Source organism: Salvelinus fontinalis, unplaced genomic scaffold (genome assembly GCF_029448725.1).
Source record: "Salvelinus fontinalis isolate EN_2023a unplaced genomic scaffold, ASM2944872v1 scaffold_0271, whole genome shotgun sequence".
NCBI classification, from domain to species: domain Eukaryota; kingdom Metazoa; phylum Chordata; class Actinopteri; order Salmoniformes; family Salmonidae; genus Salvelinus; species Salvelinus fontinalis.
This window is the reverse complement of record NW_026600480.1, coordinates 147,152-162,668: the sequence shown is the minus strand read 5'-3', so window position 1 is coordinate 162,668 and position 15,517 is coordinate 147,152. Positions and strand designations below refer to the sequence as shown.

Sequence of the window (15,517 nt, the reverse complement as noted above, 5' to 3'; positions counted from 1 at the left end):
GTTCTGAGATCAGTTTATAAGTCCCCATGAAGCTATTAGGGTACATGCACTGCATACGCCTTCCTCTAGATGTCAGTAAGCGGTGAGACTTTGAATGGAGTCGATTGCGCAATCTGGGACCTTATATTAGACCGTGGAACAGGAAGTACCGTTCTTTTCAACAGTGCGCTTGGCGCATGAAGACATCAGAATGGCGTCCTGCAAACACTTTCGTTTTAGTATTTCTATATCTCCGGTCATGTTTTTATTCGTTATAGGTGTTAAAGACATCATAAGGTAGTTAATTTAAACCGACTTATAGCAGTTTATAGCGATTTTCTGGGATTTCTTTGTGACGCGCTTCCATTTGTTGGGCACCTCTCCAGTGGGTGGCTAACGTTTAGCGGCTAATTCGACTGGACAAGAGGACATCTTTCAGCCAAAAGACGATTGTTTTGAAGAAAGGACACCTGGCCCAAGATTCGGATTGAAGCTCAGCTAATAGTAAGCAGTCTTTATGCTGTTAATTAATTGTTCTGTTGTTAAAAGTAAAATGCATGAGACGCCATTTCTTGCAGTATAGCATTGCGTTATCGCAGCCTGTATTGCGCAGTAAGGTTAATTTTAAAAATGTAATTCAGCGATTGCATTAAGAAATACTTTGTCTTTCATATGCTGTCCACCCTGTATTTTTTAGTCAAGTTTATGATTATTTATTGATTAGACTAGGTGACTCTCCAAGATGGCGCCCGAAATTTTCTGGGGAGCTTGGCAACTTTTCTCATTGTATAAGCACTATTTGTGCCGCTAAATATGGACATTTTCTAACAAACTCTATATGCATTGTGTAATATGATGTTACAGGACTGTCATCTGAAGAATTCTGAGAAGGTTAGTGAAAAAATTAATATGTTTTGGTGGTTTATACGTTATCGCTATGTTTGGCTGGAATCAATGCTGTTGTTTGGTTTGCTACTGTGCTAAGCTAATATAACGCTATATTGTGTTTTCGCTGTAAAACACTTAGAACATCTGAAATATTGTCTGGATTCACAAGATCTGTGTCTTTCAATTGCTGTACGCTGTGTATTTTTAAGAAATATTTTATGATGAGTAATTAGGTAATACACGTTGCTCTCTGTAGTTATTCTAGTCGATTTGTGATGGTGGCTGCAATGGTAAACTATGATTTATCCCTGAAATATGCACATTTTTCTAACAAAACATATGCTATACAATAAATATGTTATCAGACTGTCATCTGATGAGGTTGTTTCTTGGTTAGTGGCTTTTTAAATCTTTATTTGGCCGAATTTCTGATAGCTACTGATGCAGTAAGAAAATGGTGAAGTAAAAAAAAAGTTGTCTTTTGCTAACGTGGTTAGCTAATAGATTTACATATTTTGTCTTCCTTGTAAAACATTTAAAAAATCAGAAATGATGGCTTTATTCACAAGATCTGTATCTTTCATTTGGTGTCTTGGACTTGTGATTTCATGAACATTTTATTACATGATATCCCTGTGGCTTTAGGCTAGGCTATGCTAGTCAGCTTTTGTGATGGGGGGGCTCCCGGATCCGGGTTTGGTAGGCGTTAGAGGTTAACGTCGTCAATAGACAAGATATTGAGTTTCTTAAACTGCCGATGGCGCCAGTTTATTAGTGGCGTCTAGTCTTGCACATTTCTTTTGTATGATGAGTAATCTGTGTAGGTAGGAGGCATATGTTCTGGCCCAGACAATATTACAGTAAATGAGAGACGGGTCAATGCAGCTCTAGTGATGAGTTGAGAAGTAAACCTGATGAACCAAACCTGATGAACCAAACCAGATGAATCAAACCTTATGAACCAAACCAGAGGAATCAAACCAGATGAATCAAACCTGATGAATCAAACCTGATGAATCAAACCTGATGAACCAAACCAGATGAATCAAACCAGATGAATCAAACCAGATGAATCAAACCAGATGAATCAAACCAGATGAACCAAACCAGATGAATCAAACCTGATGAACCAAACCACTCCTCTATCTGATGATACCAACAGATGTCATCACTTTGCTGCAGACAAATTGAATATGTTCCTTCCTTGATAACGTTTCATCAATTAGAGCTCTGAGGAATCCAGTGGATGTGGCTTGTTCGGTTTAATTTAATATAATAAAGTTGAATGTATTAACGTTTAAAGATCATCTGTTTATCTGGAATCGTTTAGAAAATGTGGCCATGCCTGAGTTGGTTTCATTAATGAGTGAATCAAAACGCTTTGGTGATACAATCTAATTGGTATCATCAGTAAAGAGAAGGGGAAGTACGGTAGAAGACACAGCAGCAAGGTCATTGATATAGATTAGGAATAACAAAGGTTAAATTGGTAAAATCCACTATAAAAAGTAGACTGGTAAAACCCTCGCCACTAACCCTTACCCTCCACTATGTAAACTAGACTGGTAAAACCCTCAACCATTAACCCTTACCCTCCACTATGAAAACTAGACTGGTAAAACCCTTACCCTCCACTATGAGAACTAGACTGGTAAAACCCTTACCCTCCACTATGAGAACTAGACTGGTAAAACCCTCACCACTAACCCTTACCCTCCACTATGAAAACTAGACTGGTAAAACCCTTACCCTCCACTATGAGAACTAGACTGGTAAAACCCTCACCACTAACCCTTACCCTCCACTATGAAAACTAGACTGGTAAAACCCTTACCCTCCACTATGAAAACTAGACTGGTAAAACCCTTACCCTCCACTATGAGAACTAGACTGGTAAAACCCTCACCACTAACCCTTACCCTCCACTATGAAAACTAGACTGGTAAAACCGTCACCCCTAACCCTTACCCTCCACTATGAAAACTAGACTGGTAAAACCCTTACCCTCCACTATGAGAACTAGACTGGTAAAACCCTCACCACTAACCCTTACCCTCCACTATGAAAACTAGACTGGTAAAACCCTTACCCTCCACTATGAAAACTAGACTGGTAAAACCCTTACCCTCCACTATGAGAACTAGACTGGTAAAACCCTCACCCCTAACCCTTACCCTCCACTATGAAAACTAGACTGGTAAAACCCTCACCACTAACCCTCCACTATGAAAACTAGACTGGTAAAGCCCTCACCACTAACCCTTACTCTACAGGATCAGGTCTTATTTACAACAAGACATTGACACGGGGGAATTGTAGAGGCCTTTTTTCTTAGTCAACAGATGATTGAATGGCCACCCCTCATAGCCTGGTTCCTCTTTAGGTTTCTTCCTAGGTTTTGGCATTTCTAGGGAGTTTTTCCTAGCCACCGTGCTTCTACACCTCTATTGCTTGATGTTTGGATGTTTTAGGCTGGGTTTCTGTACAGCACTTTGAGATATCAGCTGATGCACGAAGGGCTATATAAATACATTTGATTTGATTTGATTGAACAACTGTTCTTGTATTTTATTACTGTTTTTTTTTGAGACCGGGTTGTAAAACCCCAAGGTTTCCAGAACCCTTCAGGTGATCTTGTACGTGGCTTAACGAAGGGAAAGCAGTGGTGAAATACAGAATTAAAAGATGTGAGTCTGGCAAGCAGACGCCAAAATCGGCCTGACTATAAATATCATCAATCAACATCTTAAAAGGGAATCATAATTACTTTAGTTAAATATTCTACATGTATTAATTCTACTAATCATTCCCATCTGTTCATTTTCCAGTTGCCGAAGAGAAGTGGAAAGTGGTCAGAAACGTCATTAAAAGAATACCTGTTTTAGCGATATTATTTAAAGAATCAATAAGGCAGGTGTACTGGTCCGTCTTGTGGGCGTATAGATGACGGGACACAGCTGCAGTATAAAGGATTCAACAAGTCAGATGTCAGTGAGTGCTTCTCCCTTTTTAAAATATGTTTATGTTGTAATCACCTGATAGAAAACACATTTTTATCTTCATTTATACATCCAATCTCAGGTAGACACCGGGATATCCATGAAACTACCAACGTCAGAACCGAGTGGCCGATAGAGGCATCCAATCCCAGGTAGACGCCGGGATATCCATGAAACTACCAACGTCAGAACCGAGTGGCCGATAGAGGCATCCAATCCCAGGTAGACGCCGGGATATCCATGAAACTACCAACGTCAGAACCGAGTGGCCGATAGAGGCATCCAATCCCAGGTAGACGCCGGGATATCCATGAAACTACCAACGTCAGAACCGGGTGGCCGATAGAGGCATCCAATCCCAGGTAGACGCCGGGATATCCATGAAACTACCAACGTCAGAACCGAGTGGCCGATAGAGGCATCCAATCCCAGGTAGACACCGGGATATCCATGAAACTACCAACGTCAGAACCGAGTGGCCGATAGAGGCATCCAATCCCAGGTAGACGCCGGGATATCCATGAAACTACCAACGTCAGAACCGAGTGGCCGATAGAGGCATCCAATCCCAGGTAGACGCCGGGATATCCATGAAACTACCAACGTCAGAACCGAGTGGCCGATAGAGGCATCCAATCCCAGGTAGACGCCGGGATATCCATGAAACTACCAACGTCAGAACCGAGTGGCCGATAGAGGCATCCAATCCCAGGTAGACACCGGGATATCCATGAAACTACCAACGTCAGAACCGAGTGGCCGATAGAGGCATCCAATCCCAGGTAGACGCCGGGATATCCATGAAACTACCAACGTCAGAACCGAGTGGCCGATAGAGGCATCCAATCCCAGGTAGACGCCGGGATATCCATGAAACTACCAACGTCAGAACCGAGTGGCCGATAGAGGCATCCAATCCCAGGTAGACGCCGGGATATCCATGAAACTACCAACGTCAGAACCGAGTGGCCGATAGAGGCATCCAATCCCAGGTAGACGCCGGGATATCCATGAAACTACCAACGTCAGAACCGAGTGGCCGATAGAGGCATCCAATCCCAGGTAGACGCCGGGATATCCATGAAACTACCAACGTCAGAACCGAGTGGCCGATAGAGGCATCCAATCCCAGGTAGACGCCGGGATATCCATGAAACTACCAACGTCAGAACCGAGTGGCCGATAGAGGCATCCAATCCCAGGTAGACGCCGGGATATCCATGAAACTACCAACGTCAGAACCGGGTGGCCGATAGAGGCATCCAATCCCAGGTAGACGCCGGGATATCCATGAAACTACCAACGTCAGAACCGAGTGGCCGATAGAGGCATCCAATCCCAGGTAGACGCCGGGATATCCATGAAACTACCAACGTCAGAACCGAGTGGCCGATAGAGGCATCCAATCCCAGGTAGACGCCGGGATATCCATGAAACTACCAACGTCAGAACCGAGTGGCCGATAGAGGCATCCAATCCCAGGTAGACGCCGGGATATCCATGAAACTACCAACGTCAGAACCGAGTGGCCGATAGAGGCATCCAATCCCAGGTAGACGCCGGGATATCCATGAAACTACCAACGTCAGAACCGAGTGGCCGATAGAGGCATCCAATCCCAGGTAGACGCCGGGATATCCATGAAACTACCAACGTCAGAACCGAGTGGCCGATAGAGGCATCCAATCCCAGGTAGACGCCGGGATATCCATCCATCTTCTGGTGATTCAGGTTTCCTTCAGGTGATTCAGGTTTCCTTCAGGTGATTCAGGTTTCCTTCAGGTGATTCAGGTTTCCTTCAGGTGATTCAGGTTTCCTTCAGGTGATTTAGGTTTCCTTCAGGTGATTCAGGTTTCCTTCAGGAGATTTAGGTTTCCTTCCGGAGATTTAGGTTTCCTTCAGGTGATTCAGGTTTCCTTCTGGTGATTCAGGTTTCCTTCAGGAGATGTAGGTTTCCTTCAGGAGATTCAGATTTTCTTCATGAGATTTAGGTTTCCTTCAGGTGATTCAGGTTTCCTTCTGGTGATTCAGGTTTCCTTCAGGTGATTCAGGTTTCCTTCAGGTGATTCAGGTTTCCTTCAGGTGATTCAGGTTTCCTTCAGGTGATTTAGGTTACCTTCATGAGATTTAGGGTTCCTTCAGGCACATGGCTCTCCTGAGAAAATCCTCCTTGTCTTTGACCGTGAGCAGTTTCATCATTATAGATCTGGGCCGTCCGTCTGGGAAGAAAGAGCCATTCCCTATGGGTCCCTCCATCTCCATGAGTTTAGGGTCCAGTTTGAGTTCATCTCCATGAGTTTAGGGTCCAGTTTGAGTTCATCTCCATGAGTTTATTGGCCTTGACTTCTGTGTCATGCCAAGTGTCAGTCTATACCAAGTTTCAGTCTATACCAAGTTTCAGTCTATACCAAGTGTCAATCTATTCCAAGTGTCAATCTATTCCAAGTTTCAGTCTATTCCAAGTGTCAGTCTATACCAAGTTTCAGTCTATACCAAGTTTCAGTCTATACCAAGTGTCAATCTATACCAAGTTGGTCCCGTGTGGCTCAGTTGGTAGAGCATGGCGCTTGCAACGCCAGGGTTGTGGGTTCAATTCCCACGGGGGGACCAGGGTTCAATTCCCATGGGGGGACCAGGATGAATATGTATGAACTTTCCAATTTGTAAGTCGCTCTGGATAAGAGCGTCTGCTAAATGACTTAAATGTAAATGTAAATGTAAGTTTCAGTCTATACCAAGTTTTACCCCCTCTATCTATCTCCACGTAGTTTCTGTGAGATGGAGTGATGCAAGACGCAATGATGCAATGACACATCACAGGGAAGATATAGACGATCCTAGAGAGGCCAGGGAAGACATAGACAATCCTAGAGAGGCCAGGGAAGATATAGACGATCCTAGAGAGGCCAGAGAAGACATATACGACCCTAGAGAGCCCAGGGAAGACAGAGACGACCCTAGAGAGACCAGGGAAGACAGAGACGACCCTAGAGAGCCCAGGGAAGACAGAGACGACCCTAGGGAGACCAGGGAAGACAGAGACGACCCTAGGGAGCCCAGGGAAGACAGAGACGACCCTAGAGAACCCAGGGAAGACATATACGACCCTAGAGAGACCAGGGAAGACATATACGACCCTAGAGAACCCAGGGAAGACAGAGACGACCCTAGAGAGCCCAAGGAAGACAGAGACGACCCTAGAGAGACCAGGGAAGACAGAGATGACCCTAGAGAGACCAGGGAAGACAGAGACGACCCTAGAGAGACCAGGGAAGACATATACGACCCTAGAGAGCCCAGGGAAGACATATACGACCCTAGAGAGCCCAGGGAAGACAGAGACGACACTAGAGAGACCAGGGAAGACATATACGACCCTAGAGAGCCCAGGGAAGACAGAGGCGACCCTAGAGAGACCAGGGAAGACATATACGACCCTAGAGAGCCCAGGGAAGACAGAGACGACCCTAGAGAGACCAGGGAAGACAGAGACGACCCTAGAGAGACCAGGGAAGACAGAGACGACCCTAGAGAGACCAGGGAAGACAGAGACGACCCTAGAGAGCCCAGGGAAGACAGAGACGACCCTAGAGAGACCAGGGAAGACATATACGACCCTAGAGAGCCCAGGGAAGACATATACGACCCTAGAGAGCCCAGGGAAGACAGAGACGACCCTAGAGAGCCCAGGGAAGACATATACGACCCTAGAGAGCCCAGGCAAGACAGAGACGACCCTAGAGATCCCAGGGAAGACAGAGACGACCCTAGAGAGCCCAGGGAAGACGGAGACGACCCTAGAGAGACCAGGGAAGACGGAGACGACCCTAGAGAGCCCAGGGAAGACAGAGATGACCCTAGAGAGCCCAGGGAATACATATACGACCCTAGAGAGCCCAGGGAAGACATATACGACCCTAGAGAGCCCAGGGAAGACAGAGACGACCCTAGAGAGCCCAGGGAAGACAGAGACAACCCTAGAGAGCCCAGGGAAGACAGAGACGACCCTAGAGAGCCCAGGGAAGACAGAGACGACCCTAGAGAGCCCAGGGAAGACGGAGACGACCCTAGAGATCCCAGGGAAGACAGAGACGACCCTAGAGAGACCAGGGAAGACAGAGACGACCCTAGAGAGCCCAGGGAAGACAGAGACGACCCTAGAGAGACCAGGGAAGACAGAGACGACCCTAGAGAGCCCAGGGAAAGAGACATTCAGCCAGCAGGGTGAGAGAACACGGCGGAGGAAGCTGCAAGGCAAGTGTGTGTGTGTGTGTGTGTGTGTGTGTGTGTGTGTGTGTGTGTGTGTGTGTGTGTGTGTGTGTGTGTGTGTGTGTGTGCGTATGTGTCCATGTATGCGTGTACTCACTGGAGACGGCGAGCAGGCTGAAGGACAGTTTGTTCCTGGGGGTGATGGGTGGGGGACCCGGGGAGGACTGGGGCTGGGGGGGTCCGGGGGACACAGAGAGACGGCGGTCTCCACTCAACAGGTTCAACACCTGACTCTTTGGTCTCTGAGGCCTCAGTGGGCTGATCTGAACACAGAGAGAAGAGATGTATCATATATCCTGTTGGAATCAAATCAAATCAAATGGTACGATCAAAAAAGACATAAGAGGTCTGCAGGCGGATCTGATGAAGCCTGGAGAGGATCAGGAAGCAATCAATCAATCAGGAGAGAGAGAGAGAGAGAGAGAGAGAGAGAGATAGGGGAGAGGAGAGAGAGAGAGAGAGATAGGGGAGAGGAGAGAGAGAGAGAGAGAGAGAGAGAGAGAGAGAGAGAGAGAGAGAGAGAGAGAGAGAGAGAGAAAGAGATGCCACCTAACATCATCATGCTGCTACCCAACCTATTGTTTATTAGAACTCAGACCATCTAAACTACATCACAATAGAAAACCATTTAAACTACATCTCAATAGAAAACCATCTAAACTACATCTCAATAGAAAACCATTTAAACTACATCTCAATAGAAAACCATCTAAACTACATCTCAATAGAAAACCATCTAAACTACATCACAATAGAAAACCATCTAAACTATATCTCACTACATCACAATAGAAAACCATCTAAACTACATCTCACTACATCACAATAGAAAACCATCTAAACTACATCTCACTACATCACAATAGAAAACCATCTCACTACATCACAATAGAAAACCATCTAAACTACATCACAATAGAAAACCATCTAAACTACATCACAATAGAAAACCACATCTCACTACATCACAATAGAAAACCATTTAAACTACATCACAATAGAAAACCATCTAAACTACATCACAATAGAAAACCATCTAAACTACATCACAATAGAAAACCATCTAAACTACATCACAATAGAAAACCATCTAAACTACATCACAATAGAACACCATCTAAACTACATCACAATAGAAAACCATCTAAACTACATCTCACTACATCACAATAGAAAACCATCTAAACTACATCTCAATAGAAAACCATCTAAACAACATCACAATAGAAAACCATCTAAACTACATCACAATAGAAAACCATCTAAACTACATCACAATAGAAAACCATCTAAACTACATCACAATAGAAAACCATCTAAACTACATCTCACTACATCACAATAGAAAACCATCTAAACTACATCTCACTACATCTCAATAGAAAACCATCTCACTACATCACAATAGAACACCATTTAAACTACATCACAATAGAACACCATTTAAACTACATCACAATAGAAAACCATCTAAACTACATCACAATAGAAAACCATCTAAACTACATCACAATAGAAAACCACCTAAACTACATCACAATAGAAAACCAAGTGAATGTACTGCACTGAAAGACCTAAGCTGAAGAATAACGAAGGAGAGAGCAATTAAATACCATTTACAGTGAGAATTGCTTTCGTATCCTCGTCGGGATTGGCTCATCGTATTTCTCTCTGAACATGCAAATATGTAGAGAGGCTATTTGTATTTCTAAAGCTGGGTCGAGATTGAAACTCACGTTTACTGTCAGCTTACTGCATCTTATTTGTGGTTAGTGCCTCAATATTGGTTTCACATGGTGGGGTATAATTTCAATCTGTATTGTGAAGAAGTTTTAAAGAGCTCCCACATTTAAATCTATTATAGACAATCAGCTGTTGATTCACAAGTTCATTTGTCAATCGACCCCACAGTAAAACTCAGTCAGTCAACAACAGGGTGAACCTTAGACTGGATGTTTTTAACGGAGACAGTATCTGCTTCGTCCCGCCTCTGGTAGAAATACATCCAGTCACGTACAGCTGTTAGCCTCTTCCCTGTGCCAATGACGTTCAATGAAAAAGTCCTTTCTCCTCTCTTCTCAAGCCCCGAGGCAGAAGATCTATCAGTAACCAGACGACTGGCGGGATGATCTACCACCAGGGGAATCTAGGGGCCAGACGACTGGCTGGCTGATCTGCCACCAGGGGAATCTAGGGGCCAGACGACTGGCTGGCTGATCTGCCACCAGGGGAATCTAGGGGCCAGACGACTGGCTGGCTGATCTACCACCAGGGGAATCTAGGGGCCAGACGACTGGCTGGCTGGATGATCTGCCACCAGGGGAATCTAGGGGCCAGACGACTGGCTGGCGGGATGATTTGCCACCAGGGGAATCTAGGGGCCAGATGACTGGCTGGCTGATCTACCACCAGGGGAATCTAGGGGCCAGACGACTGGCGGGATGGATGATCTGCCACCAGGGGAATCTAGGGATCAGACGACTGGCTGGCTGGATGATCTACCACCAGGGGAATCTAGGGATCAGACGACTGGCTGGCTGGATGATCTGCCACCAGGGGAATCTAGGGATCAGACGACTGGCTGGCTGGATGATCTACCACCAGGGGAATCTAGGGATCAGACGACTGGCTGGCTGGATGATCTACCACCAGGGGAATCTAGGGATCAGACGACTGGCTGGCTGATCTACCACCAGGAGAATCTAGGGATCAGACGACTGGCTGGCTGATCTGCCACCAGGGGAATCTAGGGATCAGATGACTGGCTGGCTGATCTGCCACCAGGGGAATCTAGGGATCAGACGACTGGCTGGATGATCTGCCACCAGGGGAATCTAGGGGCCAGACGCCTGGCTGGCTGATCTGCCACCAGGGGAATCTAGGGGCCAGACGCCTGGCTGGCTGATCTGCCACCAGGGGAATCTAGGGGCCAGACGCCTGGCTGGCTACTCTACCACCAGGGGAATCTAGGGGCCAGACGATTGGCTGGCTGCTCTACCACCAGGGGAATCTAGGGGCCAGACGACTGGCTGGCTGGATGATCTGCCACCAGGGGAATCTAGGGACCAGACGACTGGTTGGATGATCTGCCACCAGGGGAATCTAGGGGCCAGACGCCTGGCTGGCTGATCTGCCACCAGGGGAATCTAGGGGCCAGACGCCTGGCTGGCTGATCTGCCACCAGGGGAATCTAGGGGCCAGACGATTGGCTGGCTGATCTACCACCAGGGGAATCTAGGGGCCAGACGACTGGCGGGATGATCTGCCACTAGGGGAATCTAGGGGCCACACTCTGATAATTTCCTTAATTGAATTACCGACTGGTGGCTTCATCCCAAAGGGCCAGAGCAGAGGGCTTAGATGCTCTGCTGCTGTACTGAAGAGAAGAGGAGGGAGGGAGGAGAGTAGCCGAGGGATATAATTATGAGGAGAGGAGAGGGGGGGAGGGAGAGAGGGAGGGAGGGAGAGAAGAGGGGGAGGCAGGGGGAGGGGAAGAAGAGAGGAGGGAGGGAGGGAGGGAGGGAGGGAGGGAGGGAAGAGGATAGAGGATAGTTTCCCCTCACCGTCTCTGACAGTATGACTGCCTCGGTGGGCTGCAGGGGGAGAGAGGGAGGAGAGGAGAGGAGGAGAGGAGAGAAGAGGATAGTTTCCCCTCACCGTCTCTGACAGTATGACTGCCTCAGTGGGCTGCAGGGGGAGAGAGGGAGGAGAGGAGAGGAGGAGAGGAGGGAAGAGGATAGTTTCCCCTCACCGTCTCTGACAGTATGACTGCCTCAGTGGGCTGCAGGGGGAGAGAGGGAGGAGAGGAGAGGAGGAGAGGATAGAGGATAGTTTCCCCTCACCGTCTCTGACAGTATGACTGCCTCGGTGGGCTGCAGGGGGAGAGAGGGAGGAGAGGAGAGGAGGAGAGGATAGAGGATAGTTTCCCCTCACCGTCTCTGACAGTATGACTGCCTCGGTGGGCTGCAGGGGGAGAGAGGGAGGAGAGGAGAGGAGGAGAGGATAGAGGATAGTTTCCCCTCACCGTCTCTGACAGTATGACTGCCTCGGTGGGCTGCAGGGGGAGAGAGGGAGGAGAGGAGAGGAGGAGAGGATAGAGGATAGTTTCCCCTCACCGTCTCTGACAGTATGACTGCCTCGGTGGGCTGCAGGGGGAGAGAGGGAGGAGAGGAGGAGAGGAGAGGATAGAGGATAGTTTCCCCTCACCGTCTCTGACAGTATGACTGCCTCGGTGGGCTGCAGGGGGAGAGAGGGAGGAGAGGAGGAGAGGAGAGGATAGAGGATAGTTTCCCCTCACCGTCTCTGACAGTATGACTGCCTCGGTGGGCTGCAGGGGGAGAGAGGGAGGAGAGGAGAGGAGGAGAGGATAGAGGATAGTTTCCCCTCACCGTCTCTGACAGTATGACTGCCTCGGTGGGCTGCAGGGGGAGAGAGGGAGGAGAGGAGAGGAGGAGAGGAGAGGAGGAGAGGAGAGGAGGAGAGGAGGAGAGGAGGATAGAGGATAGTTTCCCCTCACCGTCTCTGACAGTATGACTGCCTCGGCGGGCTGCAGGGGGAGAGAGGGAGGAGAGGAGAGGAGGAGAGGAGGGAAGAGGATAGAGGATAGAGGATAGTTCCCCCTCACCGTCTCTGACAGTATGACTGCCTCAGCGGGCTGCAGGGGGAGAGAGGGAGGAGAGGAGGAGAGGAGGAGAGGAGGATAGAGGATAGTTTCCCCTCACCGTTTCTGACAGTATGACTGCCTCGGCGGGCTGCAGGGGGAGAGAGGGAGGAGAGGAGAGGAGGAGAGGAGGGAAGAGGATAGTTTCCCCTCACCGTCTCTGACAGTATGACTGCCTCGGCGGGCTGCAGGGGGAGAGAGGGAGGAGAGGAGAGGAGGAGAGGATAGAGGATAGTTTCCCCCTCACCGTCTCTGACAGTATGACTGCCTCGGCGGGCTGCAGGGGGAGAGAGGGAGGAGAGGAGAGGAGGAGAGGAGGGAAGAGGATAGTTTCCCCTCACCGTCTCTGACAGTATGACTGCCTCAGCGGGCTGCAGGGGGAGAGAGGGAGGAGAGGAGAGGAGGAGAGGATAGAGGATAGTTTCCCCTCACCGTCTCTGACAGTATGACTGCCTCAGCGGACTGCAGGGGGAGAGAGGGAGGAGAGGAGAGGAGGAGAGGAGGAGAGGAGGATAGAGGATAGTTTCCCCTCACCGTCTCTGACAGTATGACTGCCTCGGCGGGCTGCAGGGGGAGAGAGGGAGGAGAGGAGGAGAGGAGAGGAGGAGAGGAGGATAGAGGATAGTTTCCCCTCACCGTCTCTGACAGTATGACTGCCTCGGCGGGCTGCAGGGGGAGAGAGGGAGGAGAGGAGGAGAGGAGAGGAGGAGAGGAGAGGAGGAGAGAAGGGAAGAGGATAGAGGATAGTTTCCCCTCAAACTCTCTGACAGTATGACTGCATCGGTGGGCTGCAGGGGGAGAGAGGGAGGAGAGGAGAGGAGGAGAGGATAGAGGATAGTTTCCCCTCACCGTCTCTGACAGTATGACTGCCTCGGCGGGCTGCAGGGGGAGAGAGGGAGGAGAGGAGAGGAGGAGAGGAGGGAAGAGGATAGAGGATAGAGGATAGTTTCCCCTCACCGTCTCTGACAGTATGACTGCCTCGGTGGGCTGCAGGGGGAGAGAGGGAGGAGAGGAGAGGAGGAGAGGATAGAGGATAGTTTCCCCTCACCGTCTCTGACAGTATGACTGCCTCAGTGGGCTGCAGGGGGAGAGAGGGAGGAGAGGAGGAGAGGAGAGGATAGAGGATAGAGGATAGTTTCCCCTCACCGTCTCTGACAGTATGACTGCCTCAGTGGGCTGCAGGGGGAGAGAGGGAGGAGAGGAGAGGAGGAGAGGATAGAGGATAGTTTCCCCTCACCGTCTCTGACAGTATGACTGCCTCAGTGGGCTGCAGGGGGAGAGAGGGAGGAGAGGAGAGGAGGAGAGGAGGGAAGAGGATAGTTTCCCCTCACCGTCTCTGACAGTATGACTGCCTCGGCGGGCTGCAGGGGGAGAGAGGGAGGAGAGGAGAGGAGGAGAGGATAGAGGATAGTTTCCCCCTCACCGTCTCTGACAGTATGACTGCCTCGGTGGGCTGCAGGGGGAGAGAGGGAGGAGAGGAGAGGAGGAGAGGAGAGGAGGAGAGGAGAGGAGGAGAGGAGGGAAGAGGATAGAGGATAGAGGATAGTTTCCCCTCACCGTCTCTAACAGTATGACTGCCTCGGCGGGCTGCAGGGGGAGAGAGGGAGGAGAGGAGGAGAGGAGAGGAGAGGAGGAGAGGAGGGAAGAGGATAGAGGATAGTTCCCCCTCACCGTCTCTGACAGTATGACTGCCTCGGTGGGCTGCAGGGGGAGAGAGGGAGGAGAGGAGAGGAGGAGAGGAGGGAAGAGGATAGAGGATAGAGGATAGTTCCCCCTCACCGTCTCTGACAGTATGACTGCCTCGGCAGGCTGCAGGGGGATGTCGGTGGTCTTCAGCTCCTTGTCAAAGATCTCCTGATGTTTACTGTTCCTCTTCTCTTTCTTCTTGTCCTTCCTCTCCGACTCGTCGCGCTCCAGCTTGTCCTGGGACTTGCAGTGCAACTTCTTTGGCAGGAGAGGCTCTAGGGCAAAGCTGGGAGGGACAACAGGGAGAAGGAATGAACATACAGGGACTTCGAAAAGTATTCAGAACCATTGATTTTTGCACATTTTGTTACGTTATTCTAAAATGGATTAAATAAAATAAAAAAGTAATCAATATACACACAATATCCCATAATAACAAAGTGAAAATATATATTTTTAAATTTTTGCACATTTATAAATAAAAAACTGAAATACCTCATTTACATAAGTATTCAGACCCTTTGCTATGAGACTCGAAATTGATCTCAGGTGCATCCTGTTTCTATTGATCATCCTTTTGATCAATAGAAATTGATCTCATCACATAAGTGTGTGTGTTTGTTTACGTAGATGATTGATTATTGAAAGCGGTGTTCTGAAATGTGAAATTATTCCCTTTTCTCCTGACGTTCCCATTGGTCATAAGTTCATCCTTGTGTCCGGTCCCTTATTGGACGGTGTGTTTAGAAATTCAGAGAGGTGTGTCCCCATTCTACTGTTTCTATCTGGACGACCCCATCGGTCACATAAACATGTCTGTCTCTCTGTGTGTGTGTGTATCAGTCCTTACCCGTCTGAGCCAGGTCTGGAGGGGGAGTTGTCAGAGGAGATGGAGTTGACTGAAGCCACAGAGAGTGGTCTCTGTTGTGAGGGCATGGTGAAGGAACGCAGCATAGAGCGAGGACGGGTCCCACGCCTGTCATCCACCGCAGGCTGCAGAAACAAACACACACAACACAGTTTAGTGACAAGGAGT

At 48.6% G+C, this 15,517-nt stretch overlaps 1 protein-coding gene across 1 annotated transcript in view; it reads right to left on the bottom strand.

Annotated features, from left to right (window-relative positions):
• Positions 1–15,517, bottom strand: part of dock1 (dedicator of cytokinesis 1) — a gene marked incomplete at its 5' end in the record, with an annotated part of 169,401 nt that overhangs the window by 13,858 nt on the left and 140,026 nt on the right. The window contains 3 exon segments of the mRNA XM_055913173.1: positions 8,233–8,398; positions 14,575–14,767; positions 15,332–15,474. Of these exon segments, the coding sequence (XP_055769148.1) occupies positions 8,233–8,398; positions 14,575–14,767; positions 15,332–15,474 (502 nt within the window).